The sequence below is a fragment of the Enhydra lutris genome, unplaced genomic scaffold (genome assembly GCF_002288905.1).
Source record: "Enhydra lutris kenyoni isolate GAN:26980312 unplaced genomic scaffold, ASM228890v2 scaffoldscaffold37, whole genome shotgun sequence".
In the NCBI taxonomy this organism is placed as follows: domain Eukaryota; kingdom Metazoa; phylum Chordata; class Mammalia; order Carnivora; family Mustelidae; genus Enhydra; species Enhydra lutris.
This window is the reverse complement of record NW_019154121.1, coordinates 29,273,140-29,297,900: the sequence shown is the minus strand read 5'-3', so window position 1 is coordinate 29,297,900 and position 24,761 is coordinate 29,273,140. Positions and strand designations below refer to the sequence as shown.

The following is a 24,761-nucleotide window of genomic DNA, read 5'->3' as shown; positions in this document are numbered from 1 at the left end:
TAAAGATGAAACCCAGGAATCCCTTCCCCACCAAGGCTCCCATCCTCCCTGTATCTTTAAACACGGTTTCCCTTGTTCCTTTGTACGGTTAAAAGCTTACTAAGCAGACTGGTTCATTAAAGAGAATCACACTGTACACGTTACTTTGCAGCTGGCTTTTAAGCCATCATGGACACCGACCCACAATTTGGTCAGTGTGCAGACGATGAACCGGACCTCTTCCTTCAAATGTCTTCATGGCACACCAGCATTTTTACATACAGGACCTCATCAAAAAGGCTGTTTCCCTTTAGTCCCCCTCCCCGCCTTGGCTGCCCTCCCCCTGCTGGGCAGACCCCCACGCCCACTCGGAAGAGCCCCCTCAGTCAGCCTGGTGCGGGCCACCCTGCCGACAAGCCTACCACCGGGTGCAAACGTACAGATGTGTAACCACCGTGGAAGGTGACACGGCGTCGCACCCACCCGTCACTGGGGTTTTCCTTGCAACAACCCATTCAGCCCGGATTGCCGATCTTCAGAGCCTGCCTCGTACTCTGTGCCGTGCATACACCTTGGTTTACGCACTCGGTCCTTCCTAAAAGGTAGTTCCAGAAGGTTCTTGGTACTCATGGTAGTTATGTTCTGCACAGTGTCCACAGACTCCGAGTTAGAGACTACGGAGGCACACTGCTCCTCAGGGAAGCACAGGGCTAGGTTTCGGCGAGGCTCTGGTCACAATCCTCTTGTCGACCGAGCAGCGCAGAAGCCCGCCTCACGCGTGTTTGTGTTTACAGGGTCTTTCTGAATATATGCCTTTGATGCATGAACACGGAACTCACAGGGACAGCGTGTGACTCGTGCCTGGACACGGCTCATCTAACACGGTTTTCTCTGTAAGACACAGCGCAGCCTTCTTGCATTTCGGATCACTGCCCCGCGCTTTGGCACTCTCCCCGGGGGCCATTCCAAACAGCATGATCTCCAAGAAAAAGTACAAAAACGTGGAAAATGTGGCACTACCAAGGCCACACCCACTAAAACACACGTGTTCACAGTATGAACTCTGGAACGCCAATGTTTTTGCCACTATGCTCACTCCTGGAAATGTCCGCAAAAGCTCCAGAAGCATGGGTCTGGATGTCACACATTTTAGCACAGGGGCGAGTCTGTAAACACAGCAGTTTTGAGTGGTGAGCAGGGGCTGTCCTGTGTGTCGTTGTAATAAAATCCTCCATCTTTCTTTACTGGTTGGTGTGAGCTTTGAACAGTTTTTTTTTATGGGAGAGCTATCTAAGGGTGCGATCGGTGATTTACAAGTTGTTTTGAAAAATGCAAATAGATATTGTCAAATTGGTTTTCAGAAATGTTTTTGGAATTGACACTGTCACTACTGATGAACGAATGCATCCTTTCCCCTTCTCGGGCAGCAGGGAGCAGTGGTCTGTGTTCTTGGGTCTGAGCCTCTGGTGCACGGACCATGATGCTCACAGAGCGCTCAGTTAATCCTCCGCGCTACGGGCACTTCCCGTGCTCACTGGGCATGTTGTGGGCAGTACGGACTCTATCCTTAGAAAACTGAGCGTCCATATCTCCTTGAAGGGAGTTACGCTCTGTGTTTTCTCCTGTCTTCTCTGAAGTTCCCTCCTACCACGTTCTGATCCCCACTCAACACAAACTCTTCTTCTCAGGGTTACCAGACACCACCGGCTTCATGCCGTGATGACTTCTCAGTTCTCCTCTTGGCACACTGAGCACCTTCCCCTCCTCAAAACCCTGTCTCCACGTGGCTTCCGGGATGCACCCTGACTTTCTCCTAGCTCCTCCTCAATGTTTCTCTTCGTGCACTATGGCTGGTTCCCTTCTTTTCCCTGACCTCTGAATGTTGGAGTAACCAACATTGATTACCAGGTTTCTTTGCTTTTTGATCAGAAATCACATCCAAGGTGATTCCATCCAGGCTCGTGGCTGTGAAAAGCAGATACCTGCTGAAGATTTTAATCGCCACATGTCCAAGACCCCCTGAACCCGGCTGGACCTGACTTTGAGCTTCAGGCATGTATATCCCACTGCCCCCGGCCCCAGAGGGGTCTCCACTGAATGTCAAGTGGGTGTCTTATTGTAACGGATATAAAAACAGAGCCTCTCAAATCCCATCCCCTCTCCCTCCAGCCCCGGGGACAGTCCTCCTCATCTCAGACATGGCAACCCCACCCACTCAGCCGCTCTGGCCAAGCTCCCAGCTCTCTTTTCTCCTCTGTCTCTAGCCTAGCGGAAACTGTTGAGGGTCTTCCGTCAAAGTCTATTCAGAACAGCTACCCCACTCCGGCCCCCACCCTGGTCTAAGCATGGGTCCTTCTTCTTGGGCCATTGCAGTGAGCCTCCAGCTGTGTGTCAGGCTCTGACTTTGCCCCCTGCTGTCTATTCTAGTCCCGGGGTCAGAGCCGTCTCTACCACAGAAATCATCACCCCGCCCCCCACTCACAGCCCCTTCAGCTTCTAGCACACGTGGACTGAAAGTCAAAGTTCCCACTGAACAGTGGGGCTACTGCCTGGTCCCATCGGCTCTCCGTCCCCATCTCCAAGTATGGCCCCTTGGGCCCCTCCCCCCACCCACGCCACCGTCCACACCTTCCCAGAACAAGCTGGGCACAGGCTGGCCTTATGGTCCTTGTCCTGGTGTTGCTCCTGCCTAAAACATCCTGGATGGTCACCTGTCAGCTTTCTTCTCGAAAACCTCCTAAGTGAGGCCTTGCCTCTCTTTAGTGGCCATGACGTCTAGAAACCCCAATAGTCTACCTCTAACGTTTCCTAACCCTCTTCCCTGATTTTTCTAGGCTTCATCATTATTATAATAATGTACATTTAACTTATTTATCTTATCTAGTGCCCATTCCCTTCACTAAAATGTAAGCTCCTTCAAAGGAGGGCTTTTAAAAGAAATCTTCAATTTCTCTCAGCAATGCTTTGTAGTTTCCAGGGTACAGATCTTGCCCATATTTTGTTAAGTGTACCCTAAAGTATTCGGTATTACTGATGTTTTGTATACATAAAAACATATCCATGTCTCAATATCCGATTGTTTATTGCTAACGGACAGAAATAGAGTTAATTTTGGTACCCTGAGCCTTCTCTTCTGCAACCCTGCTTAATTTCATTAATTGCTCTAAAGTTTTTTGGTAGATTCTTTAGAATTTTCTATGTAATCAAATTTTCTGTGACTAAGTTCTTTTTCTTCCTTTCCTAACTGGATGAGTGTTTGCTTCTTTTTATAGCCTAATTACACTCCAGAGAACCGCTAACACAATGCCCAGCAGAAGTCAGGAGGGTGGGCACCTCGTCTTTCCCCCGATCATAGGGAGAAGGCATTCACTCCCCACTATTTGGTGGACTAACGGCAGGTGCTCAGCAGACATCTGTTATCAGATGAAGGCCTTCCTGTCTATTTCCAGTTTGCTCAGAATTTTTGTAATGGATGTTGAGTTTTATAATGAGTGTTGAATAAACTCAAATGCCTTTCCTGTATTTACTGAGATGATTATGTTGTTCTACTTTTCCTAGTCCGTCAAAATGGTACATTTCATTGATGTTCAAATGCTGAGGCAAACTTGCATTCCTTGGATAAACTCTATTTGGCCGCGATGAATTTGCCTTTTATACTTTGCTGGACGGGATTTGCTACTCTGTGGAGGATTTTGTGCCTGTTTCATGAGGGAAATTAGTCTGTGGTTTTCTTTTCTGCTAATAACCTCGTCTGTTTATTTGGGGGGCAGTGCTAGCCTAATAAATGACTTAGGAAGTATTTCCTCCTCTTCTGTTTGTTTTGTAACTTAGCGCAGAACTGATGACATGTTTTTCTTAAACACTGAATTCACCAATGAAGCCATCTGCACCTTGAGATTCCTATACATGGAGCTTTTTGTCTATTAATTCAATTTTTAAAAAAGATTTTATTTATTTATTTGACAGAGAGAGGGAACAAGTAGGCAGAGCAGCAGGCAGAGGGAGAAGGAGAAGCAGGCTCCCCGCTGAGCAGAGAGCCCGATGTGGGGCTCAATCCCAGGACCCTGGGACCATGACCTGAGCCGAAGGCAGAGGCTTAACCCACTGAGCCACCCAGGCGTCCTATTAATTCAATTTTTCATATTGATGTAGGACTACTGAGGCTACCTATTTCATTTTTAGGAAACGGGAGTAATTTGTATCTTTCAAGGACTTTTTCATTACATTTCATTCATTTATTTTCATTGTCAAACTTATTGATCTAAAGCTATTACTAATACTCGCCGTTATTCTCTCCACACCTCTGTTCGTATTATTGGTGTTTGCTCTTTATCTTTGTTCTTAATCAATCTTGTTGATCTTTCCCCAAAACCAGTTTGGTGTTTTTTGTTGTTGTTGTTGTAGTTTTTTCCAACTGTTTTTTCTTCCACATACAATCGATTTCTTCTCCTTACTGCCTTTCTTCTGTGTAATTACATTTAATTTCTTGTTTTTCTTCTAGTTTCTTAAGGTGAAAGCTTAAATCTAATACTATGAGCACCTAAAGCCATAAATTGCCTTGTGAGGGCTGCCAACTTGTACACCATAAATTTTGATGTTATACATCCTAATTTTCTTTCATTTCAGACTATTATCTAATTTTCATCTGGTTCCTCCTTTGGCTGGTTTGTCACTTAAAAGCAGGTTGTTTAATTTTTAATCATCAGGCTACATTCCAGATATTTTCTGCCATTGATTTCCAGTTTAATTATGTATTTGTTAGAGATGATCCTTTGTATAATTTTCAGCATTTGCGATCGGTGGACACTTGTCAAATGGCCCACACTTTCGTCAGTTTTGGCGAGTGTTCCATGTACCACACAACGAATGTGTCGTTTGCTTTGCTGAGTGGTGTGATGCACGAACGTCGGGCAGCTCAGTTGGTAACAGAGTTTTCAAGGCTTCCGGTCTCTGTACTGGTCTTTCTTTCTAAATTCTATCAAGTTCTCGGAGAGGATTGTTGGAATCTCCAGCTCGAATTGTGGATTTGTCCATTTTGGGTTTTGGTTCAACCGATTATTGCTTTAAATTTTACAAGGCTATTGCTAGGGGCATACACCTTCAGGATTCTAGTTTCCAATTTTTTAAATTTTTTAATTTAAATTCAATCAGCCAACATCCCGTGCATCATTAGTTTCAGATGTAGCATTAATAATTCATCAGTTACCTCTAACACCAGTGCTCACCACATCACGTGCCCCGCCTTCAGGATTCTTATGCCTTCTTAAGGACCCGACTCCTTTATCATTATAAAATATTTATATTTATTTCTGGTAATAAGGACTATTCTGTAGTCTACTTTGATATTAATATAACCATTCCAGCTTTCCTTTGGTTAGTGTTTGCAGAGAATTATCTTTTTACATCCATTTAATTTTAACCTATGTCTTCGTATTGAAAGTATATATCATAGAAGGCTTATAATTGGGTCCTGCTTTTTAAAACTTTGAGTCCTCTAGGAGTACTAAAGGGAGCCTATGGACATAAGGATAGAGGAAACCTGCCTTTTTTACTGGAGTTACCTCCCACCCCATATTGTATCCGATTCCTGTTCCTGTGTGTCCGGCTCAGGAAAATCCTAACACATTCCAAAGATTTTACGTGTAATGTTTGTGTCTTTTAGTCAACGTGTAGGACTGGAGAAAAGAATTAGACATAAGCCTTATATTAACATATAAGTTAACATAAAAGCCTTCTATAAGTTAACATTAAGCTGGACATTTTCACCACATAATTTAATGGACCCTTTTATAAAAAGACAGATGTATTTCTTCACGACTGATTAATTCGTTTTCTTCAAGTTTCCGCTAAAAGCTTACTTACATGTTGACCATCTGTACCATTCCTGCCTTCCTCCTTCCATTATGCAGATCTAAGTTTCCAGCTGGTATCATCTTTTCTTACTCCAAAGGTCTTCCTTTCAGCTTCCCATCGTGCTCATGTGCGGCCACGGAGAGCTCTCAGATTTGGTCTCCAGTTTTTTTCTTTGATCTTGAGTGTTGAAAGATACTTTTACTGCATGTAGAATTCTACACTGACACTTTTATTTTTTCCCCAGAGCTTTAAGGCTGCCATTCCACTGTGCTCTGACTTGCAGAATATCTGGTAAGGTGTTGTCCTGTTCCTTATTTTTCTGTACATAGTATGTCTCTTTCCGTGACCACCATGGAAATGTCCTCCTTCTCACTAGTTTTCAGTGACCTGATTATTGTGTACTTTGGTGTGCTTTATTTATATTTATTATGCTTGAGATTTATTGAGTTCTGATATCAAATTTAAGAAGTTCAGTCATTATTTCTTTAAATCTTTCTTTTGTCTTCTCTTTCTGGGCCTTTAATAATATCTCTATTAGCCCATTTCGTGTTGTCTACCAGATTACTGAGGTGCAGTCCAAGTTTTGTTTAAAGACTTTTTCTCCTGTCAGTTTCTCACTTTGGAGACTTTTCTCTTTTTTAAATATTTTATTTACTTATTTGAGAGAGAAAGAGAGAGCACAAGCGAGGTGAGGGCAGAGGGAGAAGCAGGCTCTCCACTGAGCGGGGAGCCCGATGTGGGGCTCGATCCCACGACCCTGGGATCATGACCTGAGCTGAAGGCAGAGGCTTAACGATTGAGCCACCCAGACATTAGTTAAAGTTCAGGGTTTCTCCTTTTGCTTCCCTATAGTGCCCAGGTCTGTTGCTAATCTAGAGATTTTTTTTTTTAATTTTGATGCTTCATTCTTAATCATTAGAAATTTTATTAGGGTGTTTTATAATCTTTAATTTTTATTCCCATCATGCTCTTGGTTTTATTTATATCCTTGAGCGTCTGGAACACGTGATCACGGCAGTTTTAATATGCTTTTCTGCTAATTCTATTATCTCTGTTATTTGTGGGTTTCTATCGACTCACTTTTTCTCCTTATTGTAGGTCACATTTCCCTGCTTCTTTGTTTATACAGTAATTTAAAAAATGAACAAGAGATATTTTGACTTTTCTCTTGTTGAGTCTTGGATTTTTCGTGTTTTTTCAAGAACGCTGGGCTTTTATGACAGGCAGTTAATCATGTGGGGATTAAATTCATTCTTTCAGAGTTCATTTTTAAGATGTCTTAAAGGTTGTTCTATAATAGCTATCATTTTAGGGCCAACTGTCCCTTCCCTCTAAGGGGTTTGCTCTACCTGGGACTTCACATCCCGTGGCTTGGAAAATCTGAACTGATTCCTGGCGGGGCGTGAGCTCTGGGAATCTTTCGTCTTACAGGATCCGATAACTGTTCTTCGCTTGAAACTCGACCTTATCCTGACTCGTGGTGTTTCACTGTCTACGTACAAGGATCAACCCAAGTCTCACAGGGAGCCCCGCGCAGGTGTTCTGAGCACTCTCTAGTTCGCATCCCCGTCTCGGGGACTCTGTCCTATAAACTGTAGCCATTTTCTACCCCCCCAAACTCTGGACTGTCTGCTTGACTCAGCAGGAAAGAAGGCTTGAGTTTTCCCTCCCTGGGAGGTCCAGCAAAAACACGCAGGCGGAATGCTCAGGTGACGACGGCTGGGCTCATTTCATTTGTTTTCCTTCTCTCAGGGATCACAGCTGTGAGCTGCTAATGGTCCAAAGTATGAAAACTGTCGTTTCCCTCTTATCCTGCTTTATAGTTGTTTATTTTAGGAGGAGAACTCTGATCGCCTTACACTGTCACGGCCGGGACCAGCTGACAAGCAGGGTGGTTGGTTTTGTCGTCCCTCCATTCCCAGTGCCTACTGGGGACGGGCATGTAACAGGTGCTCCGTACATGTTCGCTGAATACGTGAATGGATATCTCCACGCGTAACCCCATGTGTCGTAAGAGTGGCCACGAGGTCACAGATACAAAGTAACACCAACAGAAACCAGCCAAGAGCATGGCCTTCTGCACTTGGAAATCGGTATGGCTCATGTCCCTTGACGACGGGTCGGCGGCTAGTGACACAAGCTGTGGCAGTGAGGAATCTGCTGTGCTCTCTCGAGAAGTCCACCACTGTCGTTCCCAGGAATGGCTTCATGCGCTTGCAACCGTCCCAGGCCCCAGGGTTACCGACGACTGTGAATGGTAGGTGTGGCTCCACCCTTTCACTGGGTGCGAATAATGGACGCAAAACCACCTCGCCGCTCCTGAACATTCACTCCCAGAATGTCTGAGTCAGGATGAATCCCCAAGCCACGCAAGCCGTGGCTTCTGGTTTGCCTGAGGTCAAGTCCTGTAATATTTCTGTCCGTTTCCTACCAGATTATCTGTCCTTTCCAGATCAGTTTGGAAGAAGTCTTTGTAGTCTGTAGATATTAGCCTTTCCTTTGTTCCCAGGACTGAAAATATTGTCTGCTATTTGCCTATTGATTTTGCCTTTTAATTTTTTAAATTGAAGACATTTCTGTGGGAGTTAAATAGGGCTCTTTTTTTTTACAGCCTCTGGAATGCACATTTTGGAAAATTTCTCTCCTTTGTGTTAAACGAAGCAATGAGTTTTCTTTCTGATATTAAACTTTTACTTCAAGTGGGACTTAATTTTGTATATTTGTGAAATCCAACATTACCTCCTTATAGATACCATTAGGGATGCTGGTGCTGTTTTCTTTTCTTTTCTTTTTTTTTTTTTTTAAGATTTTATTTATTTACTAGAGAGAGATCATGAGAGGGGGAGGGTCAGAGGGAGAAGCAGGCTTCTGGCTGAGCAGAGAATCCCATGTGGGGCTGGATCCCAGGATCCTAGGAACATGACCTGAGCGGTAGGAAGACGCTTAACCGACTGAGCCACCCAGGCGTCCCGGGTGTTTTCTGATTATGCCGTCGATTCCCCTGGAGTATCAAATACTAGACACTAGAATGTCTGTCTGAATTCTGTAGTCTCGCACCTCTCACCATGCTCTCCACAGACAGATGTGGAGGGTTTTAAGGTTTTACCGCAGATTCAAAAAGCCTGTGACACATACACTGCTTACACAACTTACAATGTGAAATTCAGTAAATTTCTTACCTTCTCTGTTCCTCTATAAAATGGAGATAATCTCTGGGCCCCGTGGTGAGTGTGAAAATTCAATAAAGTCATTCCAATGCCTTGTGCGTCACAAGTACTGGAACGTATTAGCTGTTACTTTACTGAGCTGAGAGCGATTCTCCCTTGTGAGTTTTGATATTAGACAAGCAAGTCCACGTTCCCATACATTTAACAGTTTTTATGGCTCCATTCAGGTATTTATCGTCGTGTATGGCAATTAAGATATTTCACCCGGTGTTTGACATTAGGCTTCTCCCATCGTTCTAATCAAGATTGGATTCAAGTCTGGTATCAATTTTAAGAGCTTTTAACATATTTAATATTGTCTTCTTATCTAAGATTACGTTACACCCTTACATTTTTTCAAATATTCAAAAAGATCTTATAGTTTAAGTCTTACGTGGTTCTTAGATTTAAAGTAGGACCCTATAGTTTCGTTCATGCAGTGAAAGGACTATTCTGACTTCTAGGTACTGATGTTCGTGAAGACAGAGCTAGTGATTTATTCACCTATTTCTTGTATCCAGCTATATGGAAATTTTTTCTTATTAATTACAGCTTACTAGAATCAAGATCTTCTAGGTTTTCGGAATACAATCCTGTTACCAGGAAAAGAGAGACCGTTTTCTTTCATTTTCTAGCTCCTCTCCCCACCTCCAAGTTTGCTTGTCTACTGCACGTCCTGCCATCTTCAAGAACATGTTAAATGCCAACGGCGCTGGTGAGAATTCTGGCCCGACCGTAACTGAAATGGTTTCACTGTTTGACACTGAGAATGGGTTTCGCTTCCAGCTGGCCTCTGATGGATTTTCTTTTTCATCATATTTAAGCAGGTTTTCACTCTCATCTCACCCAGAAATTTTATTAGACGTTGCTGATAAGCTTTAACCAGATACGCTTTCAAGGTCCTGCAATGTCATCACAAGGATTTTTCTGTTATTTGGTGGTTGTAATGGGTTTTGTTGATTGATTCTGGATATTTAAACGCTGTTGTCATGGGTACATGACTCGGAGCAGATGCTAAATCTGATCCATGAGTGAGCCCAACTCCTAATACTGCGTCTACGGTGTTGGTGTCTACACTCGCCGATGAGGCTGCTGAGGGGTTTACCTTTTGCATTATTTAGGACTATTTAGTCAAATCCCAAACACAGTTGTTAATAGCATCATCCCAACTTTTGAAAATATCGGTCTACATATATATAGGGCAGCCCCCGTGTGTATAAAATCGTTGGCATGTTTCTGGTGAGACACGTAGCTAGAGGGCTAATGTCTCGTTTCCATGTAGTAGATGAACACATATGTGATTATAAATGCAGGAAAGGAAAGGAGGCCACTACGGAAAGAAGGAGCTAGAGAATGATAGAACACCCTGAATGGCCACGTAATGGGCAGGAAATGAAGAGCGGGAAGCATCAATCTATCCACGGGCGTTTGTGCCACTCTCCTCATAAAGGAAAACGAGGACAAAATTAACAAGATTAGTGACGATAAAACCAAAGCCAGATGTTGAAAAGATTAAGCAAGTCACGAGGACTCTGCATGCAACCCCCCGGGGGGTGGGGCTCGGACAAATGAGGGTTGGAAGCCACCCTGCCCAGCCCACGAGGAAGGGGGGGCGTGGCTGGGCCCGGCAGTCCCCTTGGCCCAGCAGCCACCGTCTGCATCCGGGCCCTTCCTGCACCTGGAAAGCATTGCATGTGGAGTCAGACAGGAGCAGGCCGCACTCCCGCACGGGTTGTAAGAGCCAGAGGAGTGAAAATGCCGCTGGCACAGAGCAGAAGGGCCGGCCAGCAAGCAAAGTCTCTGGCCTCAACTCCGTATTTTGCATGTGTAAGCTTTTCTTCAGGGCCATGTGCGGTGGCCCCCAGGACCTGCAGAGGTGGGCTCACGGCCCCCGGTGGGAACCACACACCCCAGGCTGCGGGCACCCTCCTGGGTACTGAGCCGCTGGCTGTGGCCGGACCCCACATGCGGCCTAGAAATGAGGTTGCTGGGAGCTCGACAAAGCCGAGGTCAATCCTGGAGTCTCGGCTACCAGCTATGTGACTCAGAAAAGGCTATTTTAGCCTCTCTAAACCTGTGTTTCCCTCTGTAAAGTAAGAAGAATACAAAGTAACAGGCGCTCATGGAGTTCAGTGAAATCAGACGAGTGTATTATTGCACCTGCGGCGCCCTCTTCCTCGAAGGAGCCCCGGCTTTCCGCTCCAGGGCCCCTTACGCCTCCCGACTGGGGGCGAGTGAGACCCGCGCCCCAGACAGCACAGCCCCATAGCAGTGACCTCAGCTGCCCGCACACAAATGCAGCCCGGACTCAACTGTGCTTGTGTCGCGGGACTTAGAGTCATCCCTCCTGTCTTCCCAGTCACGCCATCACCAGGACCTCCTTCCGCTTCCCTGGGGCCCACAGCGGTCCGGGGGGCTCCCTGCCGGCAATCTTTCCTTCCTCCCAATCCCCCTCACATGGGTCGAGCTGTATCTTCCTAGAGCACACAGGCCTGTCCCCAGAAGTCCCATCGCTTTCTGTTTCCCGCAGAGTAAAGACTGGAGCATTGAGTCAAGGGTTCGATGGCCTGCTCCCTGTCTTCTTCGGGGTCCCCATGCCACACCCGGCCTTCCAACCGCTCCCAGACCACCTGTGCGGGGGTGGCGACTTAGCCCGCCATCCTGCTCAGCACTCATCCTGCTCACTGCTGAGCGACAATGTGACCTCCCACACATCTTCTAGTCGTGCCTGCCTTCCAGGGGCTGCTGGACGTCCCTCTCCGAGCCCTGTCTGCTCCCACCCTCCACCCCACTCTCCCCTCTCCACCTGGGACTCCCGCCCGAGGAGCCTCCGCTGAACAGATGTCCGGCAAATGTGTGCTTCTTTAGATCTGGGTGGAAAATTCCCCAAGACTCAACTTGTTTCACTAATCCTTGCCCAGCCCACCCACCCACCCACCCACCCTGTCTAGCCCAGGGCCTTGCTCAGAGGACAACGATTACTTGCTTAATGTCAAACGACAGAGTAGAGACAGTGACAGAAGGCCACCCTTAACCTGCATAGGACAGCAGGTGTGGGGCCAGAAAAATGAAGCTGCTACTTTGTTTTTTGGGTCTTTTAAAGGCATAGGTGTAAGATATTCTCCTCACGTAATAAATGGATTGACGTAAGAACAGAGTAGCCTATGAAATAAAAACTTAAAATGAAAATGAAAACTTATAATGAAAAATATTTTTGTTTCCTGCTCTTTTAACAAGAGAAATAGAAAAAAAAAAGGGAAGAGGGAAAAGAAAAGAGGAGCAAAAAGAAAGAGCAAGAGAGAAAAAGAAAAAAAATGCAGAAGGACAGAGGATGGACAGAACCCTGCAGACACAGAAAAGATACTCAACAGAGTGTGCGTCACGGCTTAGGACGGCGTTCTTGCAGAAGACGGCGACTTTGGATGCGCCATCCCTTTGTTCTGGGACTCGGGGGGTTTGCAACTGAGAGGCCAGTCTGGCTAGAAGTCAGTGAGGGTAGCGTCTGGGGGGATGGACAGCTGCTAGCCCGTTGCACCAGCCAGTGTCTGCTAACTGAGAGACCAGGAAGCCCGCTGCAGCCAGATAATCCTATTTTTCAAGAAAAGCCAGAAACCTGGATTTTCACTTTGTCGAAATCACTCCGTGGGGCGAATAAAATAGTTCGGTGGGCTTTCAGGGCGTCAAGTTCAGCCTCCTCAACTATACACAATAACAGGCTATTTCCCAGGGTCTGCTCTGTGGGGGGCTGGTGTCACCCACAGCAGGAGGGTGACCTGTGAAGCGGGGGAGTGGGTCCACCAGCCAGGGGCTGGGGCTCCCTCCCCACCGCGGGAGCCCACTTGCGGGAGCACTGTGTCCTGAGCCGCCCGCAGGGCTGTGCGAGGCTGAGGGGGACAGAAGCCAGGCAGGTGGGCTTCTGCCTTCTCCAAAAATGGGACCACAGGCACATGAAGCCCTTGATGGGAATTAGATGAAACAGAATGAAATGAAAACTAATAATTGTGAAAGTCAAGCCCACTGGATGAAGGAAAAAAAGGAAAAAAACAAAACAAAACAAAACAAAAACAAGTGGTCTCCAGTTCTGATCTCTAACAAATTCTGGAGTTCCTCCCCAGCACCACGGACCCATTATTCCTCTAGATTCAGCAATGGGTCTAATAATACTTGTAATTATGTCCCCCTCTGTGAGGAGTCATAATTCATTAATTTTTAGAGACAGATAAAAATTCAAATTCTACAGTCTAGTGATTGTATAAAATCAAAGGGGAGCATAAATTAAGGGAACAAAAGGACTTTTTATTTAAATGTTAATTTAGTCATTTAAATAAGTAATTAAAACAAGTAGATTTGTAATTAAACAAGTAAAGATATAAAAAGTCAGAAAACCTGACATACAGCAGAGCAACAGGACGCTTCTCATGAGCACGTGTTTCCCCTTCCAAGCACTTCCAGACCCGTCTGCGGTTCCTCCGTATTCATTGCTGGAGGAAGGCTAATCTCTTTGGAACGTGATGCTGAATTCTTAAAAATCTGATTAAAATTATTGAATAAACGGCTTTGAAACAGCAATTATGGAAATCATCACCAAGAAAAATAACATGCTAAGTTTTCCCCACCCAACCAGCTGAGCTGTTTGCGCGCTGCAGTGAGTACTTCCCAGCCTTCTCAGTGCACAGAGATGAGGCTGACGCTTGCCAGCTGAAGTCTAACTGTAACACTGTATTCTTCGGTGTTTGTGGTGACAGCATACACATTTCCATAGTACTATCATCTTCGCAACTATTCTTTTCATGGCTACGTATTTCATCTACTTGTATTTAATTGCTTCTCCAGCTTCAAATATTTTCACTCTTTAGATTCTTTACTTATGAAAAATTCCCTGGGATGAGCAGAAATACTTAAATATTTCTACTCATCTTGAACGCATTGTCAAGTTGCCTTCCAGATACAATGAATGGTTGGACAGGTGGATAAATAGATGGATGGGTGGACAGATGGATACATAGGTAGATAGACAGACAGATGGACAGATAGAAGGATGGATAGACAAATGGATGGACAGATAGATAGGTGGATAAATGGATGGATGGGTGGACAGACACACAGATAGATGGATAGCAAAGGAAGAGAAAGAAGGAAAAAAGAAGTCAATATTCTCCTTGGTAGAGAAGAGAGTCCTAAGATTCCTCAGGAACCATCGTGTTTCATTTCTCAGGGGAAAATGGAATATACATCATAACAAAGACTTTTATATAATTTGTTGATTTGTTGACAAAAGAGTCTTCTAGAAGCATAAAAACAAAATATATCATTTGGTATTTAAATTACGTTTAATATAGGAGTAAAGTGTAATGCTGTGGAATTCCTGGGATATCAAACATGTAATTCAAGTGAAAGTTCAGGTTTGATTTCCTGCTTTGAAAAGTTGAGAGAATGCCCCTTGCTATAATTCCTACCACCAGTGGTAGCTTCGAGGACCCTGCCTGGGAAGCAGCCTAGCCTGAACACCTACAGAGAAGGAGCTAAAAAAATCAGGGGGTGCAGGTTCCACCCCTGCCGCTGCTGACACTCCCCCCGCCTGAGTCCTGAGCCGCGAGCCCTGAGCCGCCCGGCTCTCCGGTCCAGCCTAACGCTCTGGAACCACATGTGACTCATGCCGACATTCGGGCCTGTGACATGTAACCTGTCACTCCGTCCTTACAATGCTCCATGGAGGTGCACAGAGCTTAGTCAACTGGCCTGAGGTCCTGTCGCTACTGAACAGAGCGCAGTCCCAATAGGGGGCACGGGGCGGGGGTAGGTCCCGTGGTCCAGCCGAGTGCGGAGCACCACTCCATAATCACCAAGTCTCGCAAAAGCTTTTCTGCTGGATGGGCACGGCGGCTGCCTTCACCGGCACCCCTTCCACGGGTCCATCCCGGGAAAGAGCCAGTCACGGGAAGCCAAGGACCAGGAGGAAGCGGCCGGCCCATGGGCCTGGACCCGCTAACGTGACCTTGTGTGTGAGGGTCTGCGAGAGGGTCTGCTGGGGGAGAAGGAAAGAGCGAGGTTAGAGGTCAAGGCCGCAGGGACTATTTCACGCCCCTGCTGACCACCCTATGCACAGCTCCGTGTCCATTTCCCCACCAGGTTCAGAGCTTTCACAGCCCAACCTCAAAAACCAGTTGGTTTTATCATGTAAACCATCTCCACGCTTCTGAGTTTCAAATAAAAAGAGACCCCCTGGTTAGTCATCAGAAAGGCAAGAGGACAGGACGCCCAAGAGCCGGGGCTCCATGTCCCCACTCGAAGCCGCCCACTCCCTTCCTCCATGTGCAGACGGTCCTGCCAGCTCGCCCCTCACCCCATCAGGCGGAGCTTTCTCAGTACGTGCTCAAGAAAACGGAGGAGAAAGTCCACGGTGCATCCCAGGGCAGACCCGTGTTCTAGGTGCAGGAACAAAGGACAGCGCAACGGAAGGACGAGAATTTTAAAGACAGGCTCCGCAGAACCCAAACACGGGACTTCCGCACCCTGGATGACGACAGTGCGGGCCCCGAACTGACTCCCCTCGTCCTCCTTTTTTGAGGTTTGTTTATAGGAGCACTTAATGGGGCTTCAAGACAAGAATAACCTGGCAGTCGGGGTCGGCACGTTTGGTGCGTCATCAGTGCTTGTGACACGAGTCACTAAGGACACCTTTAAGAGAAAAAAGATGACCCTGTATGGAATAAGCCTAGCAACACTCAGAGGGGCTCTTCCCTTTCCCCCACCTAAGGTGGTCTCTGAAGTCGGGTCAGTATTTGTCATTTTAGTTAAAGTACGGGATCTGTCACAAGCTATTGATGTGCACAAGAGAAGACAGTTCCTGTTCTTGCGTTTTGTTCCAAGTGCAGGTGCGTGCAGGGGCCTGGCTTAGGCTGACCTGACGTTCTCACGGAGGTCGGGATAACGTGCCGATGTTAAAATGCACTTACCCTCAGCAACTGTCTGATCATTTCCTCCACTCGATTAATATTACAAAACCGTTTCTGCCATTTCGGTATTTTTGAGTGGGTTGAATGAGATGTTCTTAGGGGAGTAATTCTACCGCAGATGATTTCTTAATGCAGAAATGCATACACATTCCTTCTTTTGGGGTCTTACTTTGCAGAGTATGATTTAATTCAACAAAGCTCTCATTTTTGGCAACTACACTATGATGTAACCTTGCTAGGCCTCCATTACACCAGCAAACAGTCAGGTAAAGGGAGGATCCACTTAATACTAAACCCCAATAAGCATTTTTTTTTAAAGAAAAAGTATGTTTACACCAAAAATAAATGAAATAAAAATATTTAGGAAGTTGAATGTTCTCAAAGAGGGGAAGGAGGTAGAGCAGCATTTCTATGGGCTGGGAGGTGGGGTCACCACCCGGCTGTGGGACCCTGAAAAGCTCACTCCCCAGCTCTGGGCTCTGGACCCTCATCTGTAAAGCCAGGGGCCACCTGATCTTTCCTGTGGTTTTCCTCTAATGCCGGGATTCTGGGATTTCAGGACACCTGTGTCTTGAGTCACACCAAAGGTGTATAATCATTGTTCTGCGTCCAAATCTGTGTGTACTGGACAAAAAAAAAAACAATGTATTTCCTGAAGCTGGAGGTTTACTCTTTCTAACAATGAGCATAAACATACTGCGAAAGAAAAAAGTGAATTCTCTTGAAGTCGATTTTTGGTGCAGAACCTCAGTGACTATTTTTAATGCATATCTTTAGCTGCACATGACCTCCGACTCTTTACGTCACCGAAATCTTTGGGAAAGCATGTTCTCCCAGATTCCAAAGCGGTGGCAGTCATATCGACTCAGTTCTCATTTTAAAGCATAAACATCCCTTAATGTCATCAGAGCGAGCACAGTGTCTAAATTAATTAACATTCCCTGAGCATGTGGAGATGAGTTTAAAGCAAACAAACAAACAAAGACTGAGCAAGGCCTCCTCAAGTAGTCTCTGTGCATTACTGCAATTGTTCTGGAAATGTCTAAAGCCTTAGGACGTTATCTTCCAATTATATATGGTATGCAACACTTGGTTCCAACACCTGCAGAGAAATGTCCCGCACGCTGGAAGAAACTGCTTTCGTCTTATTAAATTAGCGTGGTTTCAATTTCACATTATCTTTAGTTGCGTAGGCCGTAGTATTACAAGTTTATTGCTTCTGCTTGGTGCCTACTAAAAGTTGAAACCCAAAGTCATTTTCTGCTTTATTGACTTGCAGGAGGGAAAACTGAAATTATCCCGGTCATTAGAGAGAGTACTTACAATTTTTTTGCCTTCTATTAACACTGTAGAAATATTTGTTTCAACATTCCGCAGTATCACACTTCCTTTCTGTTCTCTGTAGATGAATTCTTTATCTACGAGAGAGGAAATAAAAAGGAAACAGAAGACATTAAGGAACTCAGTAGGCTTCTGACGGACACTTTCACCAAAGGAATCAACTACTTCTGATAAAAATAGATCCCGCGTTTTATCAAAGGGTCCTTTCAATCTGGAAAAAGTATTTCCAGCTGCTCTCCACATAACCTCATGTGAAGCTTATCTCTGAATCTCTTCTCCTACTCTACACAGTGACCTATAAAGCACCAGGGCACACGTCCATAAAATCTTTAGGACATTCTCGAGCTTTCTCGAGTAGAACACACAGAGCGGACCCACAGAGCGGATTAAGAAACTCGCTACCAGAGACCATAGGCAACCCTTGGCATGAAGGGGAATGATCCCCTGTATCTGGAGCCCCGGGAAATCTGTACACACACGCACCTGCGCACACCTACATCCGTATCCTGCGAGACTGTTTCCACTTCGTCCACAACCTTCCCCGTGACCCCCAGAGGAGTGGGCTGTGACTAGGTCATGCCCATCCTTGTATCTGTACATCCCGTCCTCAGCGACGGTGACCGTAGTCCTCTGTATGACCAACCGAGATTTCAAATAGCCCCTTAGGAAGTCAGTAAAAGACCTACACTGATCAGTATGGTGGTTGGGGGGTGCTGGCACAGAGGCGTGTGTGCACCTACTGGGAACGGAACAGGACATTTTCTGAAGGACAGGGTCGCTGGTGGGGAGGCGGGCGCGCAATGGGGAAGAAGAAATACTGTCTTTCTGAGTGAAGGCGGTGATGCGGAGCCCGTGTGACGGTCTGGGCATCTCATGCAGTCACCCGTCGCTGAAGGAACACGGTGCCGGATGCATTAATTCAAAGGATATGATCATTTCTACCCTTTATTCTATTTCATGGAATTACATTCTTTTCTTTCTTATTCTGTTCTGCTGCTTGCTCTGGTTTTAATTCTCTTCTTTCTCCAGTTTAAGGTGGAAGCATAGATCTCTGGTTTGACTTTCCGTCCTATCTAATAAAACTATCAAAGCTAAAAACTTCCCTCTGTGGATGGTGTTAGCTACATCTCACAAATTTTGATACGCCGAGTTACGTTATTCTTCAGGTCTAATTATTTCTAATTTCCCCCCACAATGTCTGCTTGGCCCAATGATTATTTAGAAATGTGTTGTTTAATTGGCAGGTATATAAAGTTGTCCTGGCCCTCTTATTTTTATAGATTTTTAATTCAAATTCACAGGGTCACAGAATACGCTGTACATGATTTGAGTCTTTTAAAACTCATTCAGACATTTTTGTGGTCCATAATATGGCCTGTCCTTGTAAAGGTTCCATATGCCCATTTAATGTAATCATCGATATGGCTGCGGTCCCGTGTGTGTGCACGCGTGTGTGTCTGTGTGTGCGTGTGTGTCTGTGTGTGTGTGTGTGTGCGCACACACCGCGCGCGTGTGTGTGGCCTGTTTCCACGTGTCTCTTCCACTTCTTTCCCTCTTTCTTATTTCTGGCTTTTGTTTTGCTGTCAGGTACTTTTCAGGAGCTTACTTTCCCTATTTTAGCTGTATTTCTTTGCATTTCTTCCAGTGCCTGCCCTACGGATCAGACCACAGATACTCTACTTTTCAGTCTGCAATGACTTAATAATGTGCCACTTCTCATGAAATCCAGAAGTCTGTCAAGTTTTCAGTCCACGCCTAGTCCTGTGCTGCTACCGTTTCCACGTGGATTACATCTAGATACCTTCCGCCTTCCCCCAGGTGCCACACCTACTGTTGGTATCAGCGCATCACTGGTAAAGAGATTAAGAAGAAAAAGTCAAAAAGGAAAAAAAAAGTCTTTTGCACTTGCCCATGATTTGGCATTTCTGATGATGGTTTTTATGCTTCATCAAGGACCTGAGCTCATAACGCGCACTATCATTTTCCTAACCCCGTGAGAACTTGCTTTAGGTGTTGGGCTGTATGGACCTGCTGGTAACCGAGTCCTTGAACTTGGTTTTATCTGAAAATGTCTTGGTGAACCTTCATTTTTGAAGGATATTTTCTCTCCCTTTAAATTTTTAAAATTAAAAAAATTTTAAAGTATTTAAAATTATTATTATTATTATTTTTATTATGTTCAGTTAGCCATTTAAGCAGGCTTCACACCCACCGTGCAGCCCGACACGGAGCTTGAACTCATGACCCTGAGATCAAGACCTGAGCTGGGATTAAGTCGGTCACGTAACTGACTGAGCCACCCAGGGGCCCCGAAGGCTATTTTCCCTTAATACAGACGTCTAGGTTGATAGTTTTTATTTTTTTCTCTTGAAATTTCGTTTCACTTTCTTCCGGCCGCCATGGCTTCTAAGGAGAAGGCAGCTCTTAACTGAACCGTTACTAATTTCCCTGCGTGCTATTCCTCCACGTTTTTTCTTTTGCTGTTTTCAAGACTGACTTGTGGTCTTTGATTTCCAACAGCTCAACTACAAACTACTTTTTTTTTGGTTTATTTAAGATTTTTATGCATCTGTTTGAGACAGAGAGAGAGAAGGAGGGAGAACGAGTTGGGGGAGGGGCAGAGGGAGAAGCCGGCTCCCCGCTGAGCAGGGAGCCCGATGCGGGGCTCAATCCCAGAACCCTGAGATCATGACCTGAGCCAAAGGCAGAGGCTTAACGCCCTGAGCCCCCCGGGCGCCCCATAAAGCACTTTCAATCGGGCTTCTTTGTGTTTACTCTGCGTGATGAGCCTCTTGTATCTGCAAATCTACGTCTTCATCAGATCTTTAGCTGTTCATTTGCCAAATATTTTTTCCTATTTATCAACTCCTCTCCCACTACTCCAATGGCACAGATACTGGGAAACTCGATATTATCTAAGTGTCTCTGGTGATCTGTTCATTAAAATTTTGTTCCTCTGTTCACTTTGAATAACTTCTAATGATCTGTCATGAAAGCCACTTTGCCTCTCCTCTGCCATGATTATTTGACTGTGAGTGCCACCCAGTGCATTCTGACATTCCGGCATCAGTGTTCTCCTGTTGAGGATTTTCCATTTTGTTCTTTTTATGCTTGTGCTCTTCTGCGGAGACCCCTCATTTCCCGGCTGAGATCTGCATTCGCTGGAAACATGCTCACGTGAATTCATTAAGCATAATTATAACATATATTTTAAGATCTATCAGTTCCAAAGTCTGTTTCCTTTTGGGGTCAGACTCAATTAATTTTCTTTTATGATGAAAGGGTGTTCCTTTTTTTTTTTTTTTTTTTTGGGTTCTTTGTAAGTAGGGTAATTTTGCATTATATCCTAGACATTATGGACATCAATTTCTGGACGCGCCGGGCTTTGTTAATATCCTCTAATGAGTGTGGTTTCCTGGGCTACACCAGGTACTTCTCTCTGCTGGGCATGGGCCTCCAACTTCAGACAACAGCTTTACTCTGGATTCAGGTATTTTACCTGCAGCTGAACTCCCGTGATTCTCTTCCCAGCACGTGTGGCTCACGGGTCATAGACACCACTGTGCCTCTGCTTTCCATCTTATTAATCTCTGTTCTACCCTGTCTCATTATTCCCTCTTCTTAACTTTTAAGTCTGACACTTAGCTTCTTAATTTCAGCATTTCTATTTTTCTAATATAATCACAACGGGTGCTATAAATTTCCTTAATTATGTCTTTATTGGAGTCCACAAGTTTTAATGGGCAGTTTTCTCATTATTGCTTTGTTCTATGCCTTCTTCGTTTCTGCCACGGTTTCTTCTTCAACCTAAGAGTTATTTAGAACTTCTAATTTGCAAGTGTGTGCAAATCATTCTCATCTTTTTGTTACTGACTTGTGATTCGCTATAATGCTGTAAAGTGTGTGCAAAACATTCTCATCTTTTTGTTACTGACTTGTGATTCGCTATAATGCTGTAATCCTTTTAGGAAGCATTTCTCTTTTGCAGAACAGGCAAAGTAAGAGTCTAGGCCTTAAATTTCACGTGTAGACTTTCAGTGCCGTAATGCACGGTACCGGACATGAGCTCGCCCCCTGCCTGGCCCAGGGCAGGCTCTCTGTAGGGTCAGCTGCTCCTCTTGTCTCAGTAGAAGATTTGGGACCATCTTTTCTCTGCCTCCTTGTCATCTCTCGTCTTCATGACTCCATCCCTCACCTGCACATACCCCCTTTGAAGGCTTCTCGAATCACCTCGTCCTCTTGGCTTGCAGTGTTGTGCCCTGACCGCCGCCACCTTCACCGTGGACGCCTCCAGTAGCCTCTTCATGGGACCTGCTCCCTTGGCTCCTTGCTCCGAGCACAGGAGGACATGCCTCCTCTTAAACCCCGCCCCCCACATCCTTTGGCAGAGTCTGCTTTGGCTGAAGTCCTTAGCCTGAATGTTCAAGGCCCTTCACATTCTGGCCTGGGCTTCTCTTTCTGTTTTAACTTGCTGTCACCCCCCGTTAAGCATCTTAAACCGTGTCCTGCCCTCCATGCCTCCCGATGCCCGCAGCCACTGCCTGGCCAACGCTCGATGCCCTCCTCCAGTTCCTGCCAGGGGAGATCTGTCTGGGCTTAGCACAGAGGCACCTCCTTTGCCAAGATTTTCATGCCTCTGCCAGGCAGGATGAGCCCCTCTCTGCTCCCTCCCCCCCCCCCCCCCCCCCCCCCCCCCCCACCCCCCTGCTGTATGCTCATGCAGCCGCTGCTCCTTGTTGGCTGTTCGAACTCTGTCTCCTCCACGACGAGAGCCTGAAGCAAGGAAGAGGCCACGGCTTCCTGATCCTTCTACCTCCAAATCCCAGTGTAATGATGGACAGGAAACCAGGCGCTCCAAATGCACGATGCGTTCCCCCAATGAACACCAGCCCGTGTCTGAGTCCCCAAATATGCAAGCCGCACGTGACCCGGTCTGCAGACCTGCTGCAGGACCGAGGCCGCTCCGGGCCGACGAGGTCAAAGGAGGGAGGCAAGGGGAGGCTGGCTTCACAAATGACACCTTTTGTGCCTCCTGAGATGCTGGGATCGCTGCTTTCTTCCCTCGCTGCAGTGCGGTGAGCGGCCCCCAGAGAGGAGTGCGCGGTGTGGATGCCTGAGGACAGGCGGGGAAACCGAAAGGCAGGCTTCACGGGGATTCTAAGAGACACAGGGGGTGAGGTCCTGGGGAGAAGATCTCCCAAAGAAAGCCTTGCATCACACCACCCGCTGCTACTTATTTCTCGTATGTCGAGCACTCAGGAAGCTGCATTCAAAACATATCATGAATCTAACTGTTCTGTGTTACTTCGTTCTTCAAAGCTAAATGAGGAAAGAAGGAAAGAAACAGCCTTGGTGGCCAGCACAAGGAAGATGATTGCTTTCCATTTTCTGTTTTCCCCAGACTGTGGTAGAAAAATATGTAGCCATGTCACACGTGATTTTTTCCAGCTCTTCCAAAAATAACATCCCAGTCATTTCCTCTGAGTATCATAGATCAGCTGACTTTATGGGACGCTTGCTTCTGCCTGACTAGTGCATTTTTTAGAAACCTTTAAAGCAAAGGTCTTTCCCATGATGAAAAAAATGTAAAATGTGTGGCTTTATGGTGCTATAGATGCCTTGTCAATTGAGATATGTCGTTCTCATTGCCAGCTCGGACTCGTACGTGCTGGTTGGCCTTGAAGAGCATCCTTGATTCTGTAAGTCTCACAAAGAATTCCTTCAGGGGAATGGACTTTAATTTCAGAAACAGAGTGCACACAATAACCAGAGTCAATCTGACATTTCATCTTCTTTTACTTTTAAATAACTTCTATGAAAGGCTGTTCTGTCCTATTTATTGCTTATTTTATTCTCTTCGCAGATACAAATTGCTTGTATTCATGTAATCTGGCAACACAGAGCATGCAACGTGTTTCCCAAGAAAGTCATCATCCCCATCGTGGCCATAAAATATGAAAACTGATCTGTGATTCCTACACCCACGCTGTCGTCCAGAAATACCATTTCCCACTAAACAAAATCAGTACCATGAACTGGCCATGTGCCCTGATGTAAGGACACGCTCAGTCACAGTCACCGGTCGGACCGAGATTAGTGCATGTTGGCTGCGGTAAAGTTCCACATCCATCACAACACTGAGCTGTAAAACACGATTCCAAGCACATCAGTAATTCTATTAATGTTACAAGAAGTGAGGTTTTTATCTATAAGAGAAAACGGGTCCACGTTTAAAATCATTACGTTCGGTTAAAAGTGAAAACCCTGTACAGTTAATCAGTGGCAGAAATATCAGCATGGACTCACGTTTGCTCATTTTGTTGACCATGTGCTCATTTTGTCCACAGAAGGTGTCTAAATGCGTGATTATCTCGGATACTCAGATTTAGGTTCCTCCTTTTTTTTTTTTTAATTTATTTTCAGCGTAACAGTATTCATTGTTTTTGCACCACACCCAGTGCTCCATGCAATCCGTGCCCTCCCCAATACCCACCACCTGGTTCCCCCAACCTCCCACCCCCGCCCCTTCAAAACCCTCAGATTGTTTTTCAGAGTCCATAGTCTCTCATGGTTCACCTCCCCTTCCAATTTCCCTCAACTCCCTTCTCCTCGCTCTCTCTCCTGTCCCCTTTGTTATGCTCCACAAATAAGTGAAACCATATGATAATTGACTCTCTCTGCTTGACTTATTTCACTCAGCATAATCTCTTCCAGTCCTGTCCATGTTGCTACAAAAGTTGGGTATTCATCCTTTCTGATGGAGGCATCATACTCCATAGTGTATATGGACCACATCTTCCTTATCCATTCATCAATGAAGGGCATCTTGGTTCTTTCCACAGTTTGGCGACCGTGGCCATTGTTGCTATGAACATTGGGGTACAGATGACCCTTCTGTTCACTACATCTGTATCTTTGGGGTAAATACCCAGTAGTGCAATGGCAGGGTCATAGGGAAGCTCTATTTTTAATTTCTTGAGGAATCTCCACACTGTTCTCCAAAGTGGCTGCACCAACTTGCATTCCCACTAACCGTGTGAGGGTTCCCCTTTCTCCACATCCTCTCCAACACACATTGTTTCCTGCCTTGTTAATTTTGGCCATTCTAACTGATGTAAGGTGGTATCTCAATGTGGCTTTGATTTGAATCTCCCTGATGGCTAATGACGATGAATGTTTTTCCACATGTCTGTTAGCCATTTTTGTGTCTTCTTTAGAGAAGTGTCTGCTCATGTCCTCTGCCCATTTTTTTGACATGATTATCTGTCTTTTGAGTGTTGAGTTTGAGGAGTTCTTTATAAATCTTGGATATCAGCCCTTTGTACAACTTGAGAATTCACCGTTCTTAGAAAATTACAGCCATGTTTGTTGGAGAAGATAAGGTTGTTGAGGGTCTACTTTTGGAGATACATGTGTAGTATTTGGG

The 24,761-nt window shown here is 45.6% G+C and overlaps 1 protein-coding gene across 1 annotated transcript in view; it reads right to left on the bottom strand.

The window, feature by feature from the left end:
* The window catches only part of LOC111154410 (dipeptidyl peptidase like 6), a 663,711-nt gene that overhangs the window by 251,472 nt on the left and 387,478 nt on the right, over positions 1-24,761 (bottom strand). The window contains exon 4 of the mRNA XM_022513977.1: positions 17,318-17,412. Within this exon, the coding sequence (XP_022369685.1) occupies positions 17,318-17,412 (95 nt within the window). The remainder of the gene's footprint in view (positions 1-17,317; positions 17,413-24,761) is intronic.